The 18465-nt window shown below is 49.8% G+C and overlaps 1 protein-coding gene across 1 annotated transcript in view; it reads right to left on the bottom strand.

Moving 5' to 3' along the window:
* The window catches only part of TDRD9 (tudor domain containing 9), a 2495642-nt gene that overhangs the window by 254451 nt on the left and 2222726 nt on the right, over positions 1-18465 (bottom strand). The window contains exon 33 of the mRNA XM_086937885.1: positions 2827-2965. Coding sequence (XP_086794011.1) covers positions 2827-2965 — 139 coding nt within the window. The remainder of the gene's footprint in view (positions 1-2826; positions 2966-18465) is intronic.

Here is an 18465-nt window from a genome sequence, read left to right as displayed (position 1 = left end):
CTATAGATGTAATAGTCAGACTGCCCATTCTAGCCTATGGAGAACAGGTAGCCTTGCAGCAGTGAAAAACAAAATGGAGTGTAATTCACTACCAGGACATGCTACACATATCAAGCCATGTCCTACCTTACACACACAATGCACATACCATAGGAGTGACTGACATGATGCCAAGGGAAGGTTCAGGGGCTGGGAAGAGTGGGCTATTCACAGCCAAGATGGCAGTTCTGGACTGCACACAGACACTGCAGTGGCAGGTCTGAGGTACCATTAACAAGTTGCTTCTGTGGGTGGAGCAAACCAGCGCTGTAGGTCCACCAGCAGCATTTGGGTTACCAGTCCTGGGCACACACAGGCCACACTACTAAGGACTAACAGGTAACCCAAATAAGCCAATCAGTGATATACCAATTCACAGTTACATTTAAATAGGGAGCATTTCCGCTGTGGCACTGAATGGCAGTGGCACAGTGTCCAGAGCATCTAATACCAGCAAAATTAGAGGAGACCACAGCGAAACATGGAAGGGAGACCCACTCCAATGCTGCCAGGTCTAACAACCGCATAGGCCTCGATCTGGGCTCTAGTCGACCCCACGCCGGGGAACGGCGGATAGGGTGACGACGCGCGGGCCGCACCACCTGCGGGGGTCCCACGCCCCCAACAGGCTAGGGACCGGCCCTCCGGGACAAACTGCGACACTTACCAACGGGTGAGCGACGCACTTGCGGCCTGGAAGGAGGACGATGTCGAAGACGAAGGTGACGATTCTTGAAACCGTCAACGGGGGACGGACGCGGAGACACCGCCGACCTGGACATGCGTGCCGAAAGGAGTTTCATCCGGGACTTCGGTTTCATTGTCTGACACGCCTCACAATCTGTAGAGACGTGGTGCTCCCCCCAAACACCACATGCAGATGGAGTGAGGATCCGTCCCCGGCATCTGGAACGCACAAGACAAGCAGGTCTTAAAGCCCTAACGCATTCACACACTGTTCCCAAGAATACGCTGAAAGTGAAAAAGGGAAGGCCTGAAACAGGCCAGGAACACGATCCGGATCCGCGTAGCACACTGAAAAGGAAAAAAACTGAAGTAGGCGCGCCGGGTGGGACTTATGTGACCTCGCTGACGTCACATAAGCGGTCCTCAGGGCAGAGTCGCGTGGTGGCGTCGCCCCAGGCTGCTGTGGCAAAAGATTTTCCGGATCCAGTCTCACGCCTGGGGATAATTCTACGCTAAGGAATCTGCAGCTAGTAGTATCTATCAGATATAGGTAGCACCGGACGTGGCGCTGGCCTCAGAGCTAGTAGAGTTGGTGACAAAGGTAGGGAGAGAGCCGGCAAAGATACCTGATTTGAATGAGGGACCATTGTCGGGTCGAGGTCTGGTGGAGTGATCAGTGCCAGGAAGGATCTGCCAGCTGGAAACCAACATGCATCCGCCTCCGAACCATGGGTCAAAGGCTCTCCAGAGATTTCAGGGGAAGCCTCAAAACTTTTATCCATGGCCAGCTGTAGCTCATGGAGGTGTTGTGGTGTTGCTGTTCTTTGAAGATTGGGCAGAATCTGGACCAGTGGAGGTGTCTGTTTTGGACACGGACAGATTTTGTGACCTGGAGGTGCCTGTAGCATCTTGCAACTCCAAATGATGGGAATGGTTGGACGACGAAGTCCCATGCTTGGATTTTTTATGTTTTTGTTTCATTTTCTCAACTTCCCTGACCCCCTTGATGACAAACGGTCATGGGAACTATCTTGGGAATGAGATAGAGACTGTGCACTTGACTTCGAGCAAGACCGCTTCTTCGACTGCCTGAGTTCAGCAACGGCAAATGTGGCCTCTTGATCCCGAATGGCCATCATATTCATTTTAGGTTAGCAGCCGCATGATTCTGAGTCGTGTTTGGTGCGGAGACATCAGAGACCGTCTCTGTGGTTGTCAGTAACCAACATCAGTTTGAACCCTGTCATTTTTGAGTATCATGTTGCATATTGCAGAATTTTTTATGGAAAAAATCTCAATCAGGCATTACATGCTTTGAAAGCTCTGGATCCATATCGGCAGGCACGAGAAAAAGAAACTTATATAAGCGTGTTAAGATGGCGCATATATATATGGACTCTGATGCAATTTTTGGTGGAGTACTGGTCCATTGTGGAGCAGCATGACGCTACCTATCAGCACGTGTGGAATTGCTATGAAAGTTTCTGGACTCAGTATGGCGCTTGGGGATATTCACAAAAGGAGGAATCTGCAGTTATAAGTCTTTATCAGAACTAGCTTGCTTCTCTGGAATTAAGGGATAAACCTTATGTCCAGTTTTGTGGCACTGAAAATATTAAAGTACTGTCAGAAATTTGGGAGCAACTATTCTATTTATATGCCAGTACCTCACTAGATATACGTCCCAGTGGAAAATATTTTTATAGAATCCTGTCAACAGTCAGGATGGATTCACTGAATTGGAATCCAGTAAGTAGTCAAAGAATACTTATTTGTGAATCAGTTCCTCTCTCCCCGCTACAACATCCATCTTCACCATTTCCTCTTACCTCTCTCCTGGGTAAAATCTACATCAAGGTTTTCAAAGACTATTTTACTTAAGACTTTGCATAACATTAAAACATATGAACTGTGTGCTATATTAATTTTGCAAAAGCAAGGCATTTTTCTGTGGGCTAATGCAGTGCATAAAAATAAGATATGGCAAAACATTTAAAAACTAAAAACAACCAGGAAGCCAAGGCTCTAATATACACAACACACAAAAAATAAATACTAGCATGGCAAAGATATAAAGGCACTGCCAGCAACATAATTCACCTCAACTATGTCCTCTGCATCGAATCGAACATCAAAGGGTAACTCAACATCATGCTCTTTTAACACAGATGTACCAGTGCTCTTGTTCCAACCCAAACCACAAAGGACACCTTTGAAGCTTCTTCCAAACCGATCAACCCTAAAAACAGCACAACAACAAACTGTCAGACACATGTTGATGAATTAGGCTTTTGAATTTTTGTATAAATGTTACATACCACAGTATGACTTTCAATAAATAGGCTGCTGAGACACAAAAAAAATACATTAAGAGGAAGAAAAATTACATATTAAATATCCTTAAGATGAACGATCAAATTATAAGGCCCTTTTTGAAAAACAATATCACATTGGGGGATAAATAAAGTATTTAAAGTCTGGCAAATGACTTCAGTAACAATTGCACAAATGCATTATCTTAACGCACAAGTTACTACTTGTGTAACGATATATCTGTAAGAGACATTAGTTGGTGATAGATTCCTTACCTTAGAATATCCCCAGGCGTCAGACTGGATCCGGAAAGATTTGCGTAGCAGTACCCTTGCGCGTCGGTAGGCGTCGTCTGCGGCTCCGCATCCGTCGTTGGCGCCGTGATGACGTCGTCGGAGTACTTAGACGCCGCCTCCGCGTGCTGACGTCAGTGTGAGAAGTTGGCCTGATATATAATGTTCACTATTCTAGTGAGCACTTTGTATCAGTCCAAACAACTCTTATTGATGATTAGTTGTAAGTTAACCTTATAGACCAGCTATCCTAGTAGCATGGATACGAGCAGTCTTCGGGCTAAACTCTAGAGGGCGTGTTAAGCCAGCTGTTATACCATCACATATACCCCTTGAACACCAAGTGAAAGGACACCACACAAGTGTTATGAAAATAAACAGTGTATTTATTTAGATCACAACAGCCCTGTACTCTTAATGAGGACAGGGTACTAAGCACACAACAAAACTCTTACGAAAATACTTTAAGTTGCACAATTTACACAAATGCCCGAGGGGCACGGGAAACCATATACTATGGAAGTGGAATGCGAAATTACTAGCAGGTAAGTACTGGACTAATAGGCTTTGTAATCACTAGGACTACGCTACTGAACCTTCAGATTACTAGTAGGAGGCCTAGGGGACTCGGGTGCAGAGTGTGCACTCTTACGCGGGATGCGGGACAAAGTCTATGGGAGCTAGCAAAAGCAAAGTTAGTGTTCTCGGGCAAACCCGATAAGGTAGGTCGAAAACGACAGTGGATCTGGACCCTTGGATAGTGAGGCTATGCTGGGGCACCGAAATGCCGAAGTTACCTAGCCAAGGGGCTGCGGCTGCATAGGTCTGCAAAGACGTCGGGAAACCAGGTTGACGAACCAGGAGCCTGAAGAAAGAGTTACTGGCAGGCGACCAGTGAAGATTGTTCGAAGTGATCCAAGCCTGGATCGAAGATGGATGACACCTGAAAGCAGAGGGGACCAAGTCCGTGACCACTAGCCAGTGATCAGATGGCACCAGGAGGGCACCGGATGGTAATCACCTCGACCAGGTGAGTGGGCGACGCTGGGCTCTGCAGTCTCACGGACCAGGAGGCGTTGTCGGCGACCAGGATGGAGGTGCGAGCTGTCCCACGATGGTTGATGCTGTCGACGTCGCTGGACTCAGGATTGCGGCAACAAGTCTTGGCAAATTCAAGCCCACGCGGTGGACCTAAAATGGCGTCTGGAGTGGACCAGGAGGGTCCGGGGTGCTCCTCTTTTGGAAGGGAGCAAGGGCCAGTCTGGAGCAACCAGACCAGCAGTGGTGATGTTGTAGGGCGTCGTCGAGAAGGCCACAAGCCAGCGGGCTAGTAGCCAGACAACGCGGTGAGCAGCAAAAAGCAGAAGGGCCCCACGCAGATCTCGTGGATGCTGGGAGGCTGGACTTCGGTGCTGGAGCTGCTCAGGGTCGGGGCTTTTCGGACCCCAAAGCACTCACCAGAGGATCCCTCGGCAGTCGTGCTGGATAGAAGTCGTGCAGTTCTGATGATGGCCGGTCCCTCGAGGTCTCGTCGCACCTACGGTTCTCAGCTTAGCTGTAGAGGTAGGTAGAGGTCAGAGGTGCCAGGGAAGTTGGGTCTCGTCGAGCTGGTCAGTCGGATTCCGGAGGAAGGACGTGCAGCAAACCGCAGTGTTCTTAGATGGTGCCTGCGGATGCAGGGTGACTACTCCTTAGCCACAAGGGAGAAATCTTGAGAAGAGTCGAGAGTTCCTTTCGCAGAAAGTAGTTTCTTGATTCAAAGATGATCTAATTTGGAAGGGTCCCCGCTCCTGCCTTTATCCTAAAGAAAGGGGTGGGTACGCGACTAGGTCCTGCCCTAGGGGTGGGACCAGGAAGGGGGTGGTTACACCCCTCTCCCATGCCGGACTTTCCCCAGCTCAGGGGCTGGTGTGCCCCTGGAACTGGTTCTAGCCGGCAGATGCGTAGTGAGCACCGGGGTGCCACTTGCAGTCACCTTACTGTAAAGCCCTGCCTACCCAGGATACACAAAACCCTGCCTGGGATGGTGCTAGCACCGCCCCTGACAGGAAACCCTTTGTCTAAGCTCCCCTCGCTGGAAGGACTCCCAGCTGCAGGGGGTCAGACTTGTGTCTGTGGTGGCAGCATCCATTTTGTGATGCTGAGGGTCGAGTTAACTTTAACCGGGGTTCACAGTTACATACATGTCGTGTCCCTCTAGAAGGGTGGAATGCTAACCCCGTCGCCAGAAGTGGCGAGGGGTTAGTATTCCAATTCGTATGACACCTTACTCGACATGTTTTGATAAAGTGATACCAAAGATAGCATTTAACCGCGAGGATTATAATGCACTTAAGAGTATATGGTACGCGTTATCATGGAACAGCTATTAGGACTTGGTTCCGCAAGCTGCAAACGGGCTCAGCTCATGCCAGAGCACCATCTCACACGATTCCAAGCACTCTGCCTTCAGGATTGTCAAGGCCTGCCATAGGAGTGACTGATTGGAATCTGTGTGTCCATTTTAGGGTTAGATATAGGTATACTATATCTAAAGCAAAGGGTGATTACACCACCTTGCCCCAGCTGTCGTGCAGCCAGTTGTGTCAGATTTGGATGGCCAGCCAGGGGTGGCATAATACATGTTGCAGCCCCTGGTAGGCCCTGGGTACACCTATGCCCTGAGTTACAGGGTCTGATAAGGTGGCCCAGTACCAAATGGTAAATGCACCTAGGGTACATGTTGTAATTTAGTGAGAGAACAGCTAGGCTGTGGGTCTGATTAGCAGGCCCACAGCCAGAGAAAGTCGTAAACCAGTGAAACAAAAGCAAAAAATCTGGGTGATCATAGGATTGCAGACCCTACTCTCCTACATGCCCCCCCCCAAACTTTGGGACAATAAACTAACCTTGACCAGGTGAGTCTTCTTGCTCTAAGTGGAAATACCTGGAGAGCCCATCTGCATTGCCATGATCAGTGCCAGGTCTATGCTCCACTGTAAAATCCATCCCCTGTAGGGAAATGGACCACCTAAGCAGTTTGGTGTTTTCACCCTTCATCTGATTTAGCCACAAGAGGGGCTTATGGTCGGTCTGAATCTTGAAATGAGTGCCAAACAAGTATGGCCTCAGTTTCTTCAGGGCCCAAACCACAGCAAAGGCCTCCCTCTCAATAGCTGACCAATTTTTCTCTCTGGGGGTGAGCCTTCTGCTTATAAAAGAAATGGGCTGGTCATTACCATCAAAATTCAGTTGAGATAGAACAGCTCCCACACCCAACTCAGAAGCATCTGTTTGGACAATGAATGGTTTGGAGTAATTGTAATTGTAATTGTATTTGAGCTTATATAGCGCACAGCTACCCACAAAGGGTTTCCCGGCGCTTGCTTAGGGAACCCGTCCTGGTATTCCCCTGTGAGATAACCCCGGCAGGGTATCCACAAGGTGAAAGCCAGGCATCCCGCCGCGAGGGGCCGTTGTGGAGATTAAGCAAGCTATTGCCCAGAGTCGCAGAGTGTGAACCCGTGAGTTGAGAAGGCACCGGAGCGAGAATTATCGAGTCCGTGGAATTTTTTAGCCCAAGACCCGCCGAGGCGGGGAATTGAACCCTGGTCCAGGGCCGATCTCTGCTTCCGGGTCTGCCGCCTCTAACCCCTGAGCCACACTTCTCCACGAGTAGTCTGGACTCTTGAGGATAGGTGCTGTGCACATGGCCTGCTTTAGGTCATCGAATGCTTTTTGACAGCTTGCTGTCCACTGAACTTTTTTGGCATTTTCTTACTTGTCAGTTCATTAAGTGGAGTCACAATTGATCCATAATTTCTGACAAACTTTCTGTAGTAACCAGTCAGGCCCAAGAAAGCTCGAACCTGAGTCTGGGTGGTTGGAGGAGCCCAATCTCTGATGGATTGTATATTGCTCTCCAGTGGCTGAACTTGGCCTCCACCTACAAGGTGGCCCAAGTATACAACCTGTGTCTGCCCTATCTGGCACTTTGTGGCCTTGATAGTGAGATCTGCTGCTTGCAGTGCCTCTAACACTTTCCTCAGGTGGACCAGGTGATCCTCCCAGGTGGAACTAAAGACAGCTATGTCATAAAGATATGCTGCACAGAAGTCATCCAGCCCAGTGAGAACTTGATTCACCAGCCTTTGGAAGGTGGCAGGTGCATTTTTCAGACCAAAGGGCATTACCACAAATTGATAATGCCCACCAGGGGTGTAAAATGCTGTCTTGGGCTTGGCATCCTCAGCTAACCTGATTTGCCAATACCCAGCTGTCAGGTCAAATGTACTTAAGTAGTTGGCAGAAGTCAATCTATCTATAAGCTCATCTGCCCTTGGTATTGGGTGGGCATCAGTCTTAGTGACTGCATTGAAACCTCTGTAGTCTACGCAAAACCTCATCTCTTTCTTACCACCCTGGGTGTGAAGCTTTGGCACTAGAACTACTGGACTAGCCCAAGGGCTATCTGAGGGTTCAATGACTCCCAGCTCCAACATTTTCTGCACTTCTGTTTTGATGCAGTCTCTAACATGATCAGGCTGCCTGTAGATTTTACTCTTGACTGGCAGGCTGTCACCAGTGTCCACCTCATGGGTACACCAATTGGTCTGACTGGGTGTCAGAGAGAACATATGTCTGAAGGATTGAAGAACCTGTTTACAATCCTTCTGTTGATGTTCAGAGAGGCTGCCACAAAAGACAACACCATCTACTGATCCAACATCAGGATTCTGAGTGAGCAGGTCTGGGAGAGGGTCACTCTCTTCCTCCTGTCCCTCATCTGTGGCCATGAGCAAACTCATGTCCTTCCTGTCGACATATGCTTTGAGCCTGTTCACATGAAGCACCCTGTGGGGGCTTCTGGGAGTGCCAAGGTCCACCAGGTAGGTGACCTCTCCCTTTTGCTCAAGGATTGTGTGGGGCCCAGACCATTTGTCTTTGAGTGCTGCTGGGGCCACTGACTCCAACACCCACACCTTCTGTCCAGGCTTGTACACAGTCAGGACAGCCTTTTGGTCATGCTAAGCTTTTTGGAGTTCTTGGCTAGACTCAAGGTTTTTGGAAGCCTTTTCCATGTACTCAGCCATCCTGGAGCGGAGACCAAGTACATAGTCCACTATGTTGGTTGCAGGCTTTCTGAGAGGTCTCTCCCATCCTTCCTTCACCAAACACAGAGGGCCTCTTACAGGATGTCCATACAAAAGTTCAAAAGGGCTGTAGCCAACCCCTTCTGTGGGACTTCTCTATAAGCAAATAAAAGGCAGGGTATCAGGACATTACATCTACGCCTGAGCTTTTCAGGTAGTCCATCAATCATCCCTTTTAGGGTACTGTTGAACCTTTCAACAAGCCCATTGCATTGTGGGTGATAGGGTGTAGTGAACTTTTAGTTGACACCACATTCCTTCCACATACCAGTTAAGTAGCTTGACATGAAGTTTGCACCTCTGTCAGAGACAACCTCCTTAGGGAAGCCCACTCTGGAGAACACTCCAACTAGGGCTCTTGCCACAACAGGTGCTGTAGTGGTCCTAAGTGGAATAGCTTCAGGATACCTGGTGGCATGGTCCACCACCACCAGTATAAACTTGTGCCCTGATGCTGTCTGGGGTTCCATTGGCCCAACAATGTCAATCCCCACTCTTTCAAAGGGCAACCCCACCACAGGCATTGGTATAAGGGGGGCCTTTGTTGTGCCACCTGACTTACCACTGGCCTGGTAAGTGACACAGGAGCGACAAAACTCCTTGGTATCCTCATTCATGTGAGGCCAGTGAAAGTGTGAGACAATCCTGTCCCAAGTCTTGTTCTGGCCTAAGTGACCTGCAAGAGGGATCTCATGGGCCAAGGTGAGAAGGAAACCTCTCAGCGACAAGGGGATGACCAGTTTCCGAGTTGCACCAGGCTTGAGGTCTCTTGACTCAGAGTATAGGAGTCCATCTTCCCAGTATACCTTGTGGGCACCTGTGGCGTCCCCTGCAGCCTCAGCAGCAGCTTGCTGCCTGAGGGGTTCAAGAGAAGGGCAGGCAAACTGTTCCTTCCCCAGGTCTTCTCTGGAGGGTCCCCCTGAACCCAGAAACTCAACCTGATCAGGTTCAAGTTCTTTAGGCTCAGTTTCCCTCAGCTCTTTGAGGTCAGCCTCCTCTGAGACTTGATCCTCACCCTGGGCAAGGGGGAAGGCAATGCCTTAACCCTCCTGCTCTTCTTCTTGGAAGGTGTCTGGTCCATTGTTCCAGGATCCAGCACCTGTTCAGTGGGGCATCTTCTGGCCTGTGACCTAGTCACAGCAAGCACATGTGCTGGCAAGCCTAACATCTCCATGTCAGTCCTCGCTCCACTTCTGACCATTGTGATGACTCCAAATCATTGCTCAACAAACAATCCACTGGGAGGTCTGAACTAACTACAACCTTCTTTTGGCCATTTACCCCTCCCCAGGAGAAAGCAACAATCGCCACACTATGACTGGTAGTGACGTTGCTGGCATTGGTCACCAGGAAATCTGTACCTGGCATGATCTGTCCAGGGTCCACAAAGTTAGGTGTCACCATGGTGACACTGGCACAAGTGTCCCTATAGGCCTGAGCCATTTTGCCATTTATCAAAGGTGTCTGCCTGTATTTGCCCAAAGTATTGGGACTGACATCAGGGGATATATCCACATCCCCTGTACAGACAAGGACAGCCTGAGTGAGTGTGCCAACTAAGTTGTCATACCCCTCAGAACCCAAGGTTAACCCAACTAATCCCTTGGGAGGTGTACTACCACTGCTGGCTGTACTAGGGGGTGCAGTTGCCTTAGGGGCTGCAGTGGCAGGAGTTTGCCCTCCTTTCTTGGTGCACTCACTAAACCAGTGAGTTTTACTTTTACAGTATTGGCACCACCTTTTAGACTGGCCTTCTTGATTCTTCTTCTTCTGGGAAGCCTGACCCCCACCCTCTTTGGATTGTTGGGGACCTGTCGAAGACTTCTGGTCATTTTGTTCTCCTTTGGTATCTTTACCCTTCTGGTCTGCTTTCTTCTGACCACCCTGGTTCTGGCCCTGGTTCTGCTTAACCCTTGTTCTGACCCATCTGTCTGCCTTCTTTCCCAATTCTTGGGGAGAGGTCAGATCTGAGTCAACAAGGTGCTGATGCAACAACTGGTTCTGACAATTGTTTAAAATCTGTTCCCTCATGATCAGATTGTACAATCCTGTATAATCAGTAACCTTACTGCCCAGCAACCAGCCCTCCAAAGCCTTAGTGGCACAATCTACAAAGTCAGACCAATCCTGAGACCGAGTTTTCTGGGTATCCCTGAACAGCAACCTGTACTGCTCAGTGGTTAGGCCAAACCCATCTATCAGTGTACTTTTCAGGACTTGGTAATTGTTAGCATCCTCAGCTCTAGTAGTGAGGAGCTTATCTCTACCTTTACCTTCAAAGGAGAGCCACAAGACAGCTGCCCACTGACTCTGGGGGACACACTGGACAGTGCAGGCCCTCTCCAAAGCAGTTATCCATTTGTGGATATCATCACCTTGTTTAAAGGGGGGCACTATCTTACTCAGGTGTCTAGTGTCTAAACTCCTGTCTTTTTCTCTTGGGAGAATGCTGCCACCAGTGAGATCTAACCCACTTAACTTTTGCTCTCTAGCAAAGGCAAGCCTCTCTTTGGCCAGGGCAAGTTCTTCCCTTTCAATCCTCAGATTGGCTTCCCTCATTTTAGCTTCATGCTCCCTTCTCTTAGGGGATGAGATCCCTCTACGAGAAGAGGTCTGAGAGCCATTGGTTTGAATGGATCTGATAGAGCCTCTAGATAGAGATCTATATCGTCCATTCCCAATGTTAAGTCTGCCTGAGAGTGGCCCTGAGGGTCCCCCAAATCCATTCTCATGCCTACTTAAGTTGGTCCTAGTGAGTCTACTGACATCAACCTGACCTTTGTCTGCCTCATCCCCTGATAACTCATCTTCCTCCTCCTCCTAAGCATCATCTGCTGCCTGGAGGTGGTGGTCAGGGTCACCAGTGGTTACCTCTAGGGGAGGCATGTTCCCATCTGGATGAGAAGGTTCTGTGTTAGCAGCCCTCCTAGCATCATAAGTCTCTAAGAGACCAATCAGAAATGGAATTGTAGGGTTAGAACCCTGTTTTAGCTTCCTGGATGTACAGATTTGTCTCATCTCCTGGAAGCTAAGAGCAGCATATCTGGAAGTGACCTGTGGAGGGTCCACAACCACAAGAGGGGTCTCTGAAGACTCTCCGTGGTTAGACATGCTTCTAGTGTGGTGTAAGTGATGCACCTACCTACACTATTTGTTTGCCTACTGATCCCTTGCTAAGAGTTGTAGTCAAGGTGTGCTAAGCCTTGTTAAACTACAACAGCTGGTTCAGTAGAACTCAGAGTATTCTAAGCTAAGTTATATGTACCTTATACTTATGTGATCTTTCACAAAGATATTCTTAGGATACGTGTGGTAAAACAACAGCAAGCTCAAATCCCAACCGCTGCTCACCAATGTGAGAAGTTGGCCTGATATTCAGTGTTCACTATTCTAGTGATCACTATGTATCAGTCCAAACAACCCTTATGGTGATTGGTTGTAAGTCAACCAATAGACCAGCTATCCTAGTAGCGTGGATACGAGCAGTCTTCGGGCTAAACTCTAGAGGGCGTGTTAAGCCAGCTGTTATACCATCACATATACCCCTTGAACAACAAGTGAAAGGACACCACACAAGTTGTTATGAAAATAAAGTATATTTTTTAGAACACAACAGCCCTGGACTCTTTATGAGGACAGGGTGCTAAGCACAATACAAAACTCTTATGAAAATACTCAAAGTCGCACAATTTACACAAATGCCCGAGGGGCACGAAAAACCATATACTCTAAAAGTGGAATGCGAAATTACTAGCGGGTAAGTACTACTCTAATAGGCTTTTGGATCGCTAGGACTGGACTACTGAACCTTCAGATTACTAGCAGGAGGCCTAGGGAGATCGGGTGCAGAGTGTGCACTCTCACGAGGGACGCGGGATAAAGTCTATGGATGCTAGATTTCGTAAAGTTAGTGTTATCGGACGAAACCGACTAGGTAGAGCTGAAATGAAAAAGGATCTGGACCCTTGGATAGTTAGGCTATGCTGGAGCACCGAAATGCTGAGGTTACCTAGCCCAGGGGCTGCGGCTGCATAGGTCTGGAAAGACGTCGGGAATCCTCGTTGCAGTCTATGGAGCCTGAAAGAAGAAGTTGCTGGCAGGCGACCAGTGAAGAGATTCGGAGGGATCCAAGCCTGGATCGATGTTGGAGGATACCTGTAAGCAGAGGGGACCACGTTCTGAATCACTAGCCAGTGATTAGATGGGCACCAGGATGGCACCGGATGGAGTTACCTCGACCAGGTGAGTGGGCGACGCTGGGCTCTGCAGTCTCACGGACCAGGAGGCGTTGTCGGCGACCAGGATGGAGGTGCGAGCTGTCCCACGATGGTATCTGCTGTCGAGGTCGCTGGACCCAGGATTGGGGCAACAAGTCTTGGCAAATGCAAGCCCACGCGGTGGACCTAAAATGGCGTCTGGAGTAGACCAGCAAGGTCCGGGGTGCTCCTCTGTTGGAGGGGAGCAAGGGCCAGTTTGGAGCAACCAGAACAGCGGTATTGTCGTCGTGGTGCGTCGTCAAGAGGGCTCCAAGCGAGCAGGCAAGTAGCCGGACAACGCGGCGAGCAGCAAAGAGCAGAAGGGCCCCACGCAGATCTGGTGGATGCTGGGGGGCTGGACTTCGGTGCTGGAGCTGCTCAGGGTTAGGGCTTCTCAAACCCCAAAGCACTCACTCGAGGATCCCTCGGCAGTCGTGCTGGATAAGAGTCGTGCAGTTCTGAAGATGGCCGGTCCCTCGAGGTCTCGTCACTCCCATGGATCTCAGCTGAGCTGACGATGTGGGAAGAGGTCAGAGGTGCCAGGGAAGCCTGGTCTCGTCGTGCTGGTCGGTCGGATTCCTGAGGAAGGACGTGCAGCAAACCGCAGTGCTCTTAGTGGGTGCCCGCAGATGCAGGGTGACTACTCCTTAGTCACAAGGGAGAAATCTTAGGAAGAAGTCTTGAGTTCCTTTCGTAGAAAGTAGTTTCAGGATTCAAAGATGATCTAATTTGGAAGGGTCCCCGCTCCCACCTTTATACTAAAGAAAGGGGCTGGCACGCGACTAGGTCCTGCCCATGGGTGGGACCAGGAAGGGGGGTGGTTACACCCCTCTCTCATGCCGGACATTCCCCAGCTCAGGGACTGGTGTGCCCCTGGAACTGGTTCTAGCCGGCAGATGCATAGTGAGCACCGGGGTGCCACTTGCATTCACCTTCCTCTAAAGCCCTGCCTACCCAGGATACACAAAACCCTGTCTGGGATGGTGCTAGCACCGCCCCTGACAGGAAACCCTTTGTTCAGAGTTAGCATATAACCGCGAAGATTATAATGCACTTAAGAGTATATGGTACGCGTTATCATGGAACAGCTATTAGGACTTGGTTCCGCAAGCTGCAAACGGGCTCAGCTCATGCCAGAGCACCATCTCAGACGATTCCAAGCACTCTGCCTTCAGGATTGTCAAGGCCTGCCATAGGAGTGACTGATAGGAATCTGTGTGTCCATTTTAGGGTTAGATATATGTATACTATATCTAAAGCAAAGGGTGATTACACCACCTAGCCCCAGCTGTCGTGCAGCCAGTTGTGTCAGATTTAGATGGCCAGCCAGGGGTGGCATAATACATGCTGCAGCCCCTGGTAGGCCTTGGGTACACCTATGCCTTGAGTTACAGGGTCTGATAAGGTGGCCCAGTACCAATTGGATATGTACCTAAGGTACATGGAATCCATTTTACAGAGAGAGCAGTAGGCCTGGGGTCCTGATTGGCAGGGTCCCAGGTCAACTAAGTCGGAAAACCAGCAAAACACCAGGCAAAAAGTTGGGGGCAACCATAGTCAGGTATCCACCTTCCTACAGATGACACACAGATAGTGGTGTCACTGCTACCAGGGAGGGAGAATGACGTGGCCAGCAAGTTCCAGGAATGCATGAAAGCCGAGAGCAAATGGATGGCCGGAAATTGTTTAAAACTCAAATCGGCTAAAAACGAAGGGATATAGTTTGGCTCCACAGCCAATTTCTGGGGCCCGAGCTGGTGGCCAGAAGAGATGGGGACTCTTCCCACTCCTGTTGATAAGGTTAAGAACCTGGGCGTCATTATAGATGACAGACTCTCCAATAGACCTCAGGTAAATGCCTTGGCCTCATCTATCCACTGGACACTGAAAATTCTTTGGAAGGTTCTTCCGTTTCTCCCAGGGGAATGTAAAAAAACAGTAGTAACGGCCTTGATGCTCTCACGATTGGATTACTGTAACAGTCTGCTCCTTAAAGCTCAGCAAGGAGTACTCGACAAGTTACAGATACTGCAGAATGCAGCAGCCCGCCTGCTTACAGGCTTGCCCAAATTTGCGTCCATCTCCCACAAACTAGTGAAATTACACTGGTTGCCAGTAAGGAAGTGGATTCTATTTAAAAGCCTGTGCATTGTCTTGAAGGCGATCCATGGTATAGGTCCAGCATTCCTGGGGCAATACTTTCACTGGTATAAACCTGGTAGACTTTTGAGGTCAGCTACTTTGGGACTGATCAAGACCCCACACATCGAGAAAGTGTGTTGGGGTGGGGTGGCAGGAGTTTTAGCCAAGGGGCGGCGGTGGCCTGGAATGCCCTTCCAGTGGCACTTCGACTGTCCCCTGAGCTGATGACCTTTCGGCGAAAGCTAAAAACATGGCTTTTTGTAAATTAACCTGGGGATCAGTTTCAGGAGTTATCAAGAGAGCGTCAGGACACCGTACGGTAACAGTGCGCTTTATAAGTGTCAAAAATGAATAAATAAGTAAATAAATAAACAAGTGGTCTGACCTACGAATATCTTTGGTCTTATCCAGATAAAATTTCAACATCCTCCTAACATCCAGGGACTGTAAAGACCTTTCCGCTGGAGATGAAGGATTCTGAAAAAACGTAGGCAAAGTTATGGTCTGGTTGACATGAAAATCAGAAATAACCTTGGGAAGAAATTTAGGGTGAGTACGCATAACAACCTTAGCAGCATGAAATACAGTATAAGGTTCTTGGCAACACAACGCCTGAATTTCACTCACCATGCCGGCCCATGTAATGGCCACGAGGAACGCCGCCTTCCAGGACAGGTGCTACAACGAAGCCTTATGAATAGGTTCAAAAGGCTCCTTCATCAATCTGGACAGCACCACATTCAATTCCCATGAAGGCGAAGGAAGCCGGACAGGAGGGAATACTTTCTTCAAGCCTTCCAAAAAATCTTTGATCACAGGGATCTGGAAGAAGGAAGTCTGTGAAGGGCATTTCCTGTAGGCAGTCAATACAGCGAGATGAACCTTAATGGAATGAACATTAAGGCCAGACTGCGCCAAATGTAGAAGGTAAGAAAGGATGACGTCTTCCTTGCATGTCGTCGGGTCATAGTTCTTGGACTTGCACCAGATACAGAACCTCTTCCACTTGTAAGCATAGGAAGTCCAAGTGGAAGGTCGCTTAGATTCCTTCAGTATGTCCATGCAATCTTCGGGCAGATTCAGATGTCCATATTGCACTATCTCAGGAGCCATGCCGCCAAACTCAAAGACGAGAGGTTGGGATGCAACATCTGCCCCCCGAACTTCATGAGAAGGTCCGCCTCCACGGCAGCCGTATGTGAGGAAGGAGACACCGGTGAAGCAGGTCCGTGAACCACCACTGCCTGGCCCATTCCGGGGAAATAAGGATCATGCGCGCCTTGGACCGGGCCAGCTTGATGAGCACCGCAGGAATCAGGAGAATGGGTGGAAAAGCGTACAGAAAGCTGTTTGACCAGTTGATCCATAGCGCATTCCCCAGCGCCCCCTGCTGGTAGTACCTGGAGGGGAAGTCTCTGCATTTGCTGTTTTCGGCGGTGGCGAACAGATCTACGTTTGGAGTCCCCCACCTTGCGAAGACTTCTCCTAGTACCTCGTTTCCTGAATCAGTCTGCTCAGTGCGTCCGCCTGAACATTCTGCACACCTCAGATGGGTAGCCGTTATCGTTAGTCCTCTGGCCAGAAGCCAGTGCCAGATCGCCTGCGCCTCCTGCGACAGAGTGCGTGATCTCGAGCCCCCTGCTTGTTGAGGTAATACATCGTGGTCGTATTGTCCATCTGTACAAGCAGAGAGTTGGTCTGAAAGGACGGATGAAAGGCCTTCAGTGCCAAGTGAACAGCTCTGAGTTCCAGGAAGTTGATGTGGTACGTGGACTCCATCGGGCACCACGTTCCTTGAATCTGTAGATCTCCGGAGTGCGCCCCCCAACCGTGGAAAGAAGCATCCATCACAATCGTCTGAGTGGGAATGTCTTTGTGGAAGGGAACCCCTCTGAGGAGATTCTCCGCTGAACACCACCACTTCACAGACTGAAGAGCATGCAGAGACAGTCGTATTTTGTTGTCCCAAGACCCTTTCCTCTGATCCCACTGATCCTCCAAGCACTCCTGCAGCGGTCTCATGTGCAGCTGTGCGTGTGGCGTTAGGAAGATACAAGAGGCCATCGATCCCAGTAGAGAAGACACCGTCCTCACTGTTGTAGATGGAGCGGTCATAAGAGCCTGAGCCTTCCGAAGGAGTGATAACCGTCTCTCCTCTGAAGGAGACAGGCTTGCTAACAGCGTATTGATGGAGGCTCCCAAGTACTGAATGCACTGGACCGGAGTCAGGACAGACTTGGACATGTTGACGTGCAACCCCAGCTTGTTCAAGAGAACGCACGTCTTCTGGAAGTGTGCTTGCGCTTCCGAGAAGGAGGAGGCCTTGATCAACCAGTCGTCCAGGTACGGGTAGACAAACACCTTGTTCTTCATGAGGTGTGCTGCTACCACTGCCATGCACTTTGAGAATGTTCTTGGCGCAGACTTCAGTCCAAATGGCAGTACTGTGTACTGATAATGATTGGCGCCGACTTAGTAGTACGCATCTTGTAGGTCTATAGCACATAGCCAATCTCCCTGTTGCAACTGAGGATAAATCTGATGCAAAGACAGCATGCAAAACTTCTCTCTGCGAATCCACTTGTTTGCCTGTCGCAGGTGCAGAATGGGCCTGAACTCGTTCTTGTCCTTTTTCCGAACCAGGAAGAACCGGGAGTACAGACCTCTTCCTCTTTGAGACAGAGGTACGTCTTCTATCGCCCTTTTCCTTAACAGGATATCGGCCTCCGCCTGGCGCTCGCGTAGCTGACGCTGCGCGCTGAGCGGAGGACTCGATGGAGGCAGGCTGGTGAACCGAAGACTGTATCCATTGCAAACAATATTCAGCACCCACTTGTCCCGAGTAATTTTTCTCCACTCTGCCAGAAAAAAATTGACCGCTTCTCCCCACCGGAGTGGGTAACGGATGCAGGGGAAGTAAGTGCTCAGGGCCTAGACCCGCCGGGCCTTTGGTCGCTGTTGTCGACTGTTGGCCGCCTCTGCCTTTCTGGCACTTCTGGAACGGTCTTCGGAACTGCTGCTGTTGTTGCTGCTGTCCCGAAGCCTGGCCACGCCCTCTGCCCTGTCCACCGAACCGTCTCTGGAACAGGGTGGTAAGATTTCTAAGTATCGTTGGGCTTTTCCAGACCCACAGCCGTGAGTGTTTCGTCCTCCGCCTTCATGCAGGCCATTTCGTCATCCGTATGTTTTCCAAACAGGGTTCCACCAGAGAATGGTAAATTGGCAACCCTTTGTTGTGCGTCAGGTTTCAGTGACGTGAGGCGGAGCCAGGCGTGTCTTCGCTGGTTAATTCCATGGCAGAAACCATGCGCCGCCAGAAGGAAAGAATCGGCTGCAGCACTGATGACCTGATTCGCCACCAACATACCCTCATTCAACACCTCCTGGAAATCTTTTCTCTTGTCACGAGGTAGGTGTTCCACAAACTGCTGGAGAGATTCACAGAGGGCTCGGTCATACCGCCCTAACAAGGCCGTGGCACTCGCCGCCTTTATGGAAGTCGCCGACGTTCCACAAACCTTCCTCCCCGCCGAATACAGCCATCTAGATTCCTCATCTGGTGGGACTGTGGACGACGGAGGTGGCATGCTGCTTTTGAGCCGC

Source organism: Lissotriton vulgaris, chromosome 9, assembly GCF_964263255.1.
Source record: "Lissotriton vulgaris chromosome 9, aLisVul1.2, whole genome shotgun sequence".
Taxonomy (NCBI): domain Eukaryota; kingdom Metazoa; phylum Chordata; class Amphibia; order Caudata; family Salamandridae; genus Lissotriton; species Lissotriton vulgaris.
Note: the sequence above shows the minus strand (reverse complement) of the source record. Positions and strands in the feature narration are given on the sequence as shown.